At 35.1% G+C, this 11,657-nt stretch overlaps 2 protein-coding genes across 2 annotated transcripts; both read left to right on the top strand.

Moving 5' to 3' along the window:
- The first annotated feature begins 582 nt into the window (after nt 1–582).
- LOC148941915 (uncharacterized) lies at nt 583–1,668 on the top strand. Its single transcript, XM_089103178.1, has 2 exons — nt 583–808; nt 905–1,668. Exons 1-2 carry the CDS (start codon nt 583–585, stop codon nt 1,666–1,668), a joined length of 990 nt encoding a protein of 329 aa, XP_088959304.1.
- Nucleotides 1,669–2,793: 1,125 nt separating this feature from the next.
- LOC148941914 (uncharacterized) lies at nt 2,794–10,467 on the top strand. The gene is made up of 3 exons (XM_089103418.1): nt 2,794–2,839; nt 5,364–5,471; nt 10,056–10,467. The coding sequence occupies exons 1-3, from the start codon at nt 2,834–2,836 to the stop codon at nt 10,383–10,385; spliced, it is 444 nt and encodes a 147-aa protein (XP_088959544.1). The 5' UTR covers nt 2,794–2,833; the 3' UTR covers nt 10,386–10,467.
- The last annotated feature ends 1,190 nt before the right edge of the window (nt 10,468–11,657 follow it).

Below are 11,657 nucleotides of genomic sequence, written 5' to 3'. Positions count from 1 at the left end.
TATAATAGACATAATTAAATTTAGTGAAACATCAGATGCTATTCTTCATAAAATTCATCCTCCATTTCACCTACTATGCTGGAATTCTCTACAACGCGAGGAAGTGAAAACTTTGCTGAACGTTTACTGCAATTAAATTTGTCTCGCACTTCTAACTGGTGAGAACACTGCAGTACCTCTTACTCGTATTAGAACCGGCATCGTCCGAAAATGGTCTGAAAATGCGGCGCTCTGGTTGAGTCATGCTCGCGAGCTAAATTTTGGTTTCATATTTGGAAGGATTACGGCCAGCGAAAAAAGAGTGTCGTAAACCAGAATCGCAAATCAACAAAGAAAGCGTTCGCTAATAGCTTAGCTAAACATCGTAAAAAGATAGTTGAGGAGACTTCTGCAAAGGTAAGTCGGAACCCAAATGAGCTGTGGAAGTTGGTACCCCGATCGGCAGCCTCCTCTACCTCACCGGCGTCCGCGGGTGATATCCCGGCGTCGGAGTGAGATGCCCACTTCGAGTTGGAGTTCTCGCCTCTGGATGCAGGTTTATAGCGGAGGTTTGAGCAGGAATTAGATACATTTCTTGCTGGGATGCCTCCTAATGATTTTGTCGTCCTTCTTTCGGCTGTTGAACGTGTTATTCAACACCTGAAGCGAAAACCGTTTTTCGGGATTAATCGTATAAGTGCAATGCATCTCAAGCATGGGGGAACTCAGCTCCAAAATTATATACAACTGCTAATGCAGATGCTTTATACTCAGGGAGTGGTACCGTCTTCTTTCCGAGTTGGGGATCTAACACTAATACCGACGAAAGGTAAGGTGTCCACACAGTGCTAATTCTTTCGTCCTAATACTGTCTCCACTACTCTCTGCAAGCTGTTTGATTTGATTATTATTGATTAATTAACAGAAAAATTTTATCCGACTCCTAATCAGTTTGGCTTCCAGCCTGGTGTGGGATGTACGGATGCTCTTGCAGATGTGGCTAATGCCCTTATTGATGTAGATAGAAGTGGAGACAGCCTAATACTAGCTGGACATGACATACTTAGGGCTTTCGACTCTTTAATACACGCTACAATGCTTCTTTTGGCAGCAAAAAGAGGAGTGAACCGCGCTACTATCATTGCGCTGCATGATATGTATTCAGGTCTTAAAGTTTGGCTGAAAGTTCCTCCAGATAAATTATCACCCCCTACACCACGCGAACAACTGAACCTGGTAAGAAAAGGAGCCAGACAAGGAGCTGTAACATCCCCCACATTATTCAACAATTACGTCCTGAATGCTCAAGCACAATGCCCATCATCATGTATTTTGCAGGCTATAAATTTGTCGTTGGTCTGCTACGCAAACGAAATCCTGAATGTGAGTCGCATGCTGCACCGGATTTCGGAGATTTTTGGAGTGCTGGCGGAGGAGTATGCTAGGGTTGGACTTGAAATTAATCCTGAAAAATCGGAGGTTGTATTGTTTAATTGGAAAGATGAAAGCCAAAATCTTAGCATCTCTCTTGACAACACGCCAATCAAAACATCAAACCATATAACATACTTTGGACTCCCGATTGGCAATTCTATTAAACACACACGTCAGCTTCTACTTTCACATTTTACAACGCCGCATTTGCACTGCTTATACGACATTTATCAAGGCCAAACTTCTTTTCAATAGATCCATCCTTGTCACATTGTACAATACGATTGCATCCCCTCTCATTCTATACTGTACACCTGTTTGGAAAATATTTACTCAAACAGATAAAAATAAAATCCGCAGCATTTTCCGGTTTCCAAAACATTTACTTAGACTCCCACCTTGGACCAGGAATACAAAAATAATCAGGATTTACAATATCATGGATCCACTGAAAGCGGCAGAAGAACATATTCTTAAATTCAATAATAATCGTCAAACTCATCAGTGGTGGCCCATACTAACCAACTAGTTTTCATCAGTAATGTGAATTTTCTTTTCTTCTTGTTAAGTTAAGTGTCTTGTTTTGTTTTTCTTCTTTTTTTTTCATTATTGTTTCTGTTGAAGCGTGTTTTCGTTTTTCATTTTTTTATTTTCTTTTATTTTTGCTCCGTCTGTGTTTCTTGTCTAAAATTGACGGGTTTACAATAAGTTCATTCATTCATTCACAGTATTAGTTATTGGGTAATCAAAGGAGATTTCTGGGGCGAGAATTTCCTGAAGGGGGGAGGGGGTATTTTTCCATAGGAAGAATATTTTTTAGGGAGGAATCCTTCTGATAGGTATTTTCCAGGGAAAACTTAACACAAGAGGAGGGAAAGCGATTTTTTGGCATAATTTAAAAACGTTGAGAATTTAAATTAGAAAAAACAAGTATTTTCAAAGGAAAAGAAGAAGCAACATAAAAACTTAAGCGAACAAAAGCTATTCCGTATAATCGTGAGGCTTTCCTCACCTCAAGCCTCACTCTTCACACTCAGTTTGACTCGTAGTCACAATTCTTTAAAAAATAATGCTCAAACACAAGTTGTTTTTTTTTAAGAACTTGAAGACTTTAGCGTAAATAACGAATGTTGAGGCTGGGGCAGCCCCACTAATATAAGGAATAGCTTCTGTTAGTTTTTATTTTTAATGTGGCTCCTTACTTACAGTTGAAAAAACTTGTTTTTTTTTATTTAATTCAATATTACAAAGCTAAATTAGCTGTGCCAAACATGAGTAATACGTTATAAAATTTACAATAAGATGGATGGGCGTTGGCCTTTCGCGCATAAGGTATATAAAAGGTCGCAAGTTGCTAATTCTATATCAGTTTTATTTTGTGTTCTTAATAAAGTACTTCAACAAAAAAGAAGCAAGGAATATGAAAGTAAGATTAAGTTCTATATTTGAGTACCAGTGCAAAAACAATCTGAAATGACACAAATGTTTGGCACCTCAATGTGTCAGTTAAATAAAAGTAAAAAATGGCTGAATCTACGATCGAAATTAAAAACTATGCATGAAATATATCAAAAGAAAACAACGGTCAATACAGAAGACAGAAAAGTACCATATGTTTCCAAACAGTACTCATCGCCCATCTTCTTTGCTCAATTTAAAATCATTAGAGTCTTAAAAACTTAGAGCTAAAAAAAATGCAGGAAATATTATGCAAAAATTATTAACTTACATCATTTATCCCAATGAATAATTATGAGAACTGTAATGAAAACTCAAAACGAAACTGATTCAAGTGAACTATACCAGCAACCTGTTGTAAGATTAAATACAAAAAAAAATGTTTTTTCAGATGAAAATAAAGAGCAGCATTTAGACTTAAGATGAACAAAAATTATTTCATATATAATGGAGCTAGTCCGTCCTCAATCTTGCACGCACGCCTTATACTAAAGTTTTATAGAGCTTAAAAATATTTTTTGGTAACAATCATAAGCTCTTCCGTTTCAGCTGTCATTCTTAAAAAATTGGGACAATCAAACTAAAAGATTGCATTCCAACCCCCAAACAAATACTCTAATGGAACAAATTCGCTCCAACGGGTTAAACTGATTCTAATTATTTAACAGAAGAACAAGAGAATGAAAATGGTGCCAACACCATAACTTAATTTAGCTCTTTACTAAGGGCGTTGCTGTTCTTTTTGGATGTTTGCCAATATCAAGCGCACTAGCTGACTGTTTGATATTGTGTTTCTATATATTTCCCACTGTTTTAGAAATTAGTCATAAACGGAATAAACGACCCCTCCCCCCTATTGCTAGTAGAATGTTCATAAATATATATTTTTATTCTTTAAGACTTTCCAAGATCTTTATTTCAAATTTAGACCAGTGTTTGCATGAATAATAAATGCAGTATTAAATTGCAAAAGTGAAGAAGGATTTATTAAAGACGTTCAAAAAGTGTACAATTTTATCATGTTACCTTATTTATCTGGAATGAATATTTAAGAAATGAAACATTTTGATATGTTTTCTGGGAAAAAATCGTACTCCACGTTTTTTTTGAAGCATGCATAAATAACATACCCGTTTTTTTTATAGAAGTTGTGCTGATAGGATTCCTTGTTTTTACGCAAAAGCTTTTCCGAAAGGTTCTAAGTTTATACTGACACTAGGCCACGAAGGACGCATCTCATTAATAAGCATAAAAAACAAAAATGTGTGAACACATATTGTATATTCAAAAGATTAAACAAAAAATTCATGAATTCCAAACTTCTGTGTCCACACCTTTTGAATATAATTGATCAAAATTTAAATCATTCGTGCAATTTAATTCTATTTCTTTTGTCCCTGCATATCGTTAGTTGGATATCAAAAGATCGTATCTCAATTATTTTAAATTTTCAGAAGAGCCGAAAAATACCTCATAACTTTTTTATCTCCCTTCTGATAACAGTGAAACAAAACAGATGGATTTGCGTTAATTTTACAGATCAATCCGTTTTTGTTTTATGGTTATTGGAGGGAAATAAAAAAGTCTAGAGGTTTTTCAGTTGCTCTTCTGAAAATTTGTAATTATGGAGATACGATCTTTTGATACCCAACTGCCGATATACTGTCTAGTAAAGAAAGTTAGAAACCCTTTTTTAGTAAACGCTTAAAAAAAAAACTTTTGACTCCAAATTTAGCCTTTCAAGGGGGCGAGTGAAGAGCAATTATTCATTTATGAGAGACATATCAAACAGTTCAGAGGTATATCTTTTAATATCCAAAGATTAAACCCATTTGGTCAAAGCTTCCCGATTTGTTCCAGTTTGATTTTGTTTTTCTGATTCCCACGAGCATTGGTCTGGTTTGGAAAGTTAGGGATGTCAAAAGGAGGAGAAAAAATACTTTTCTAAGTTTAACCATCATAGACACATTTGTAGACACGTGGGGAGTAAAACGAATTTAAATATGATTCATATTGAGAAGATGAAAATTATATTTATCAGTAAAAGACAGCCAGGCACTTAGGGGATGAGGGAGGTCATCATGAAGCTGAGAAAAAGTAGCTCAAGAAAGGTTTTTCTTGCTTGTGATTGCTTAAGCAGCGCTTTTCCTAGAGTTTTCTTTCGTTTAAAAATTTTAAACAGGCTAGCCACCCTGCACTGCTCCCTTTTTGGGACCTGCAGGACGAGTATTTGAGAAATAGCCTCCTTTGGGAATGTATATCCAGTTGAAACCGTGTCCCTAAGTGGGTTATTACCTCTTTCAACGCAAAAAAATGTGTCCATAGCATTAGATAGAAGGACGTAAGAAATTAACAAATCAAAAAAAAAAAATATGTCATTAAAAGCACTACACTAAAACAGGGCTAATTTAATAAATAAATAAATTATATTTACGAGGATTCATACCAGTGATCTACATAACCAATTTTAAATTTGTTTATATAATTTTCAGGCATTTATTGTAGCTGCCCTTGTTGCTGTCACTTATGCCGCTCCCCAGTACCCTAAGCCGCCCTATTCTGGCTATAAACCCGACTACAAGCCATCATACAAAAATGACGTAAGTAATATGTTTTGTACGTTATGGATTGTTCCTGCAGGGCAAAATTAGTGCAACTGCAAAAAACCTTTTTCTTGAAAAACACCTTTAAAGTGTATTCCAAAACCTGCATTTGTGGTGTTAAAAAATTACGAGATTTTCAGGGCAGTACCACGTTTTTAGCAGTTTTGCCACGTCGAGTCTTGCCCTAGGACACACATAAACTACACCTAAAAAGGAAAGCTAAGCCTTTTAAAGCTGTTTGAGATCCTATATTTCAAGCTCATTTTTTGCTGACTTTTTGCCCTATTTTTACCTTGGCGCCCACTACCCCACAAAAAACCTAACTGCATATAAAGATAATTTTTCTTAAAATTTTAATTTTTATCTTCCCTTATTTCTAATGATATATAGGGTTGTGTAGGTTTTCACTTTGCGACTAAAAAAATAATTGTTTTACTATTTTTGGGGCTTTAATTAGTAAATGAACTTGGCTAAAATAAAGCGATAAATAAGTTTTTTTTTTATAATATAAGGCGATGCTCCCAAAATAGTTGCCTAAATTTGTGTGCTATCATTTGATTGGCTGTAGAATATGTTCTCTAATGGTTAGATGGTGTTAAACAGTCCGGTGATAGGTAAGACAATCTAGCCACTACACATTTTGTACCCTTGGCTTCCTCACTCAAATTCGATACTGGATTTCCTTTATGTTCATCTACTGGGTAACTTAATTTTCTTTTATCTTTGGGGTATTTGAAACAAATGTAATTCTTTAAAACAAATATAAATCTACTAAAAAATATTGGCTTATATTTGCCCTAAACGTGGGATATTTGTACGACAATTTTGCTACCAGAAGATAAAATATCTTATTTTAATTGCGGATACCTTTACAATAAGACAAGACTGGAGTTTCGACCCTTCGGTAATTGTGTTACGAGTACAGTCCAAATTTTTCCTTCTAATGAAGTGATGTTAGGGGGTGTACTTTTAAATTAGAAGTAATTAGACATCCTTTTTTAATTTTTCTTAGTATACAAAGTGCGTTTTAAAACAAAATGGCGACTTCAAATTCTCGGTGTAACGGAAAATTGACAATAATCTTATCAAAAGAAAATTGCAAATGTATTAATATATGAAGTAGCCTAATCACTTGAAGGTGATTAACGGCTGAAGGGCCACGAAACAAAGATCAGCACCGTCGGTTTGGACCTTAAGGCTCTAGTGCCGTCATACTTACTTACTAAATTTAGCCTAATCACCTCAATAAAGAATTTTACCTTATTACAGAGCTTTGCCAAAATGATGTTAGTTGCATCCTCTTCCCAAAAGGAGGCTGAAATGAGTTTTAAATATACATCTGAAGAGCCTAGCATAGCAGCCTAAATTATACTAAATTGCAGTGTCTTTAACGTAATTAAATAAAAAAAAAACAAGTTTTTTAAACTGAAAGTAAGGAGCGACATTAAAACTTAAAACGAACAGAAATTATTCCGTATATGAAAGGGTGCTGTCCCCTCCTCAACGCTTCGCTCTTTATGCTAAAGTTTTTTATTGTTTTAAAAAATAAAGTTGTGAGACAGAATCAAACTTTAGCGTAAAGAGCGAGGCGTTGAGGAGGGGACAGCCCCTTTCATATACGGAAAAATTTCTGTTTGTTTGAAGTTTTAATGTCGCTCCTTACTTTCAGTTTAAAAAACTTATTTTTATTATTTAATTTCTGATCGTTTTTTAGTTAATGCAGCTTTTATTTTGGCCCGCCGTCATTGAATAAGTAAACAAAATTTGCATAAAAAATTTACTTTTCTTTTGCTAAATGGATGTCTCTAAATTTGGTTATGACGTAATGTACAAATTAACTTACGTAACTAACTTCTCTATTCGTATATTTTTCTTCTGGCAAAAAATACAAAGTTGCAGATTTTTGCAGATATGAGCTTGAAACCTATGTAATAGGGTTTTCTGATACGCTGAATCTGACGGTGTGATTTTCATTAAAATTCTTTCACTTGTAGGGGATGTTTCCCCCTCTTTAAAAAATCGGGTAAATTTTCTCAGGCTCGTAGCCTTTGATGAGTAATACTAAACTTAATAAAATTTATATATTTAGAATCAGCATTATAAACCCATTCTTTTGATACATTTATTGACATCAAAATTCCGTTTTTAAAAGTTTCGATTACTATTGAGCCGTATCGTTTGTTTTATATTATTTTTTTACGTATATGTTATTACATATATGAGGGGGTTCTCCCCTTAGTCAATACCACGCTTTTTACGTTAAAAGTTAAAAAAAAATTAATACACAAACCCCTGAATCACAAAGACCGTTTAATTAGAATAGATAGCTCTTTTGAAAGCACTAAAAAAAACTGTAGCGTTAAGAGCGAGGTATTGACTTGGGGGAGAACCCCCTCATATACGTTATAATTTCTGTTCGTTTTAAATTCTAATGTTGCTTCTTATTTTCATTTGAAAAAAACTTGTTTTTTTTTAAATTTTATTTCTGATCGTTTTTATTTCTGTCACCCCCTTCATAGAAATGTCCCTTACCCCAAAGAAACATCCTCCACGGAAAGATTCTCCCGAGTAACCCCCTCCTCCAGCCCCACCCTCCAGAAAAAAATCCTTCCTGAAAATGTCTGTATATTTCTCAATAGCCAATAAATAATGCTGGAAAGTCCGGCGCCCCCTTCATGGCAATTTCCCTTCCCCCATGAAAAACTTCCTTCATGGACAGATCCTCCAACATAACCCCCCACCCACCCTCCCTCCTCCCACTGTCAGAAAAAAACCCTCCTGAAAACTTCTGTATGCTTCCCAATAACCAATACTATATGTTAACATTGGGTAAAGTTCATAACTTTTAGCCCTCCCCCGGAGACTTCGGGGGATTAAGTCATCCTAAAAGACATATTTATCATATTTTCGACCATGCTGAACAAAATGACTATCTCAAAATTTTGATCGGGTGACTTTGGGAAAAAAATGAGCGTGGGAGGGGACCTAAGTGTCCTCCATTTTTTGTCACTTAAAAGGATCACAAGGGCTTTAGAATTACGTTCGAATGTACCCTCCCGTGGTGTTCTAGAAGCTTTGGTCGATACAATCATCCATGCAACAAAAAACAAAAAAAAAACACAAAAACAAATAAACACGCATCCGTGATCTTTCTTCTGGCAAAAAATACAAAATTCGTCATTTTTGTAGATAGGAGCTTGAAACCTCTACAGTATGGTTCTCTGATACGCTGAATATGATGGTGTGATTTTCATAACTTTTTAAGGTTCTATAACTTTTAGGGGGTCTTTCCCCCTTTTTTTGAAAATCACCCAAATTTTCTCAGGCACGTAACTTTTGATGGGTAGCACTAAACTTGGTGAAAATTATATATTTGAAATCAGCATTGAAATCTGATTCTTTTGATGCATCTATTGGTATCAAAAACCCGTTTTCTAGAGTTTCGGTTACCATTGAGCCGGGTCGCTCCTTACTTACAGTTCGTTACCACGAACTTTTTTGCTATTTAAAAGCCTATCTGAAGACACCATCGAATTCTTTTTATAAATTGCCATTAGACCAATGAAAGCCATATGGTAACATGGTAGCGATGGCAACCTGTTTTAGTTTCATGAAAACATAATAATGAAACTTTTATTTATCGTATTAGTGAAGGTTACATATATCAGTCTATGGGTACAATTTTAGTTAAAGTAACATGTATCAATCTACATGATGACACAAGTGTAGATCCATCATCACTTCCCCTGTAGGCTGCTCTATTGTGAATAATCTCCCTATGGCAATCCATAGGATGAATTTCACTACTGAGAAATCAGTAAGATACTATAATAAGCAAGTCGAACCATGACAACCTACATAGTAAGTTAAGAATAAAACCTATAACGTAAAAGCTTAGTGGAGATAACAAGAAACAACCTATGTAGTGACATAGCTAGGGGGACGGAGGCTGTCTCCAGGTGCGGTGATGGGGGGAGAGAAAAACTGAAGTTGTTTTCGGGCTCAGAAAACCTTGACTTCTCTTCACGGTTTTCATTTACTCTCTTTGCATAAGAGAACCAAAATAAATTGTGCACCCACTGGGCTTTTTTCGAATTCAATGGTGTCTAAAACACTTTCTTTGATCAGTAATACATCCAATAGTCTATAAATAACCTTAAATAATAAATAATTACTCAAAATCTTGGAAAAATACTCTTGATAGAATCTTAAACGGATTAATTCTTAAGAAAAGTTTCAAAGCACACAATTACTTTACTTTGATGATTTTTTTTTCCAATTATCTGTCATTTGGTGAACCTCATAGAGTCTAATTTGCTTCGTCTTATTGTAGTTTCAAGTTCATCTACAGCTCAGCATTTTTAAGACTGATTATTTTTTGTTTTCTTTTTGCAAATGGCATCAACCTCAGACAACTTTATAATTCATTGTTCACATTAGACAAATATTTAATATTTATTATTTTTTTCACTTATATGTTTATGATGAAGTTTAATCGTTTTCATATGCATCTTATTGCTGGATGGGTATGGCTCTTTTGCCCTTAACCCAGTTTTTTCTAAGTCCTATTATTTCTTTTAGCATCCACCAATGCCTTACAACTTTGCCTGGGCAGTCAAAGACGACTACACCTACAACGACTACAACCACCAAGAAACATCTGATGGCAATGGTTACGTTAAAGGCAGCTACCAGACTCTACTCCCGGATGGTCGTGTACAGACTGTAAGTTATACCGCCGATGACTATACAGGGTACGTCGCCGATGTTCAGTATTCCGGTGAACCAAAATACAACTACAAGCCATCTTACACAGCCCCAGCATACAAAGCCCCAGCATACCCACCACAGGCATACAAGGCACCAGCATACCCCAGCCCAGCTTATAAGTCGTATTCACCAAAATATTAGTATCTCAGCTGTTAATATTAAGTTTATTTTTGTATATGGACTTTAAATAGAAATTTTTGTATATACATTTACCTTTTTATGACCACAACGTTAATTAACTTACTTGGAAACAAGGCCGTATCCAACATTTTTGTCCGAGGGGCAGGGGACAAAAATTTTTTTAAAACGAATCAAAATTTTTTTTACATACATTTCTTATGTCTTTAAGGGTCGGGAAAAAGTTTCGGAAAGAGGGGGGGGGTATATGCCCTAACCCCCAAACTGGATACTTCCTGGCTATGAAATATATAAAAACGTTGCAACACACAAACTGGTAAACAGAGGCCTAGCATCTAAGAAATCAATAGTGGTAATACAGAAACAAAACTAAATCATCAGCTTAGCCTGGTTGAGACGTCGTAGGCAACTTTTGCAGGAGGCATGAAAGACAACCCGCAAGGATCTCACCAAAACAAACGGTACCTGTTGTCAGCTACAAATCAGCTAACCAAATAACTTATGGACAAAAACTCGTCAGAAAAGAAAGAAAAATGTGGATTTGTTTTGTTTTTATATTGTCATTTTCTTTAATTTCTTATCTCAGTTTTTGTTTAGACTATACACTTGCTTCTGTGAATAGATAGAAGCTGGTACATGAAATTCATTTCAAGAGTAGAAAGGTTCGTCACTAATCTAGGTGTATTTCAAATTTTAAGTAGGTGATTTGACAGCGTCTGATGTATAAATAATACTCATTAAGGTGCTTTTGGAATCTTCTAGTGACTATTATTTCTGTTTTACAGAAATTGATGAAAGCACTGGGTTTAATGACATAAAGAATCTCAAACAAGCTAATACTTATTTTCCACTTTACGTAAATAAAAAAAAAACAGTTTTTTTCAAATGAAAGTAAGGAGTAGCATTAAAACTCTACACGCATAGAAAATTTTTCGTATGTGAGGGGGTTTCTTCCCTCCTCGATAACTTACTGTTCACACTGAAGTTTTTTTTAACGCTTATAAAAAAGCTTTTTCTTATATTTAAATTAATTAAAAAAATAAATTTTCCACAAAATAAGTTTTTCAAAGAAAAGTAAAGAACTCCATTAAACAAAAAACGAGCTATAATAAAATTAAATAATCTACCAAGCGTGAAACTAACACAAATCAGCATCGATAAATAAATAAAACCCAAAACGCACAGAAATTACAATAAATAACCAATTCAAACTCAAAACGAGCAGAAATTAACATAAGTTGGGCACAAAACCCCTATGCCTTCCCAAGGCAAGAA

This window comes from Artemia sp. Qi Xiang Cuo, chromosome 17 (genome assembly GCF_049724085.1).
Source record: "Artemia sp. Qi Xiang Cuo chromosome 17, ASM4972408v1, whole genome shotgun sequence".
Classification (NCBI taxonomy): Eukaryota; Metazoa; Arthropoda; class Branchiopoda; order Anostraca; family Artemiidae; genus Artemia; species Artemia sp. Qi Xiang Cuo.
The sequence above is the reverse complement of the archived record's forward strand: the minus strand, read 5'-3'. Positions and strand labels throughout refer to the sequence as shown.

Coding starts and splice junctions, on each gene's coding strand:
- LOC148941915 (XM_089103178.1), top strand. CDS start 583: ATGCCTCCTAATGATTTTGTCGTCCTTCTTTCGGCTGTTGAACGTGTT. Junction 809..904: donor AACACTAATACCGACGAAAG/GTAAGGTGTCCA, acceptor ATTAATTAACAG/AAAAATTTTATCCGACTCCT.
- LOC148941914 (XM_089103418.1), top strand. Junction 5,472..10,055: donor AGCCATCATACAAAAATGAC/GTAAGTAATATG, acceptor TATTTCTTTTAG/CATCCACCAATGCCTTACAA.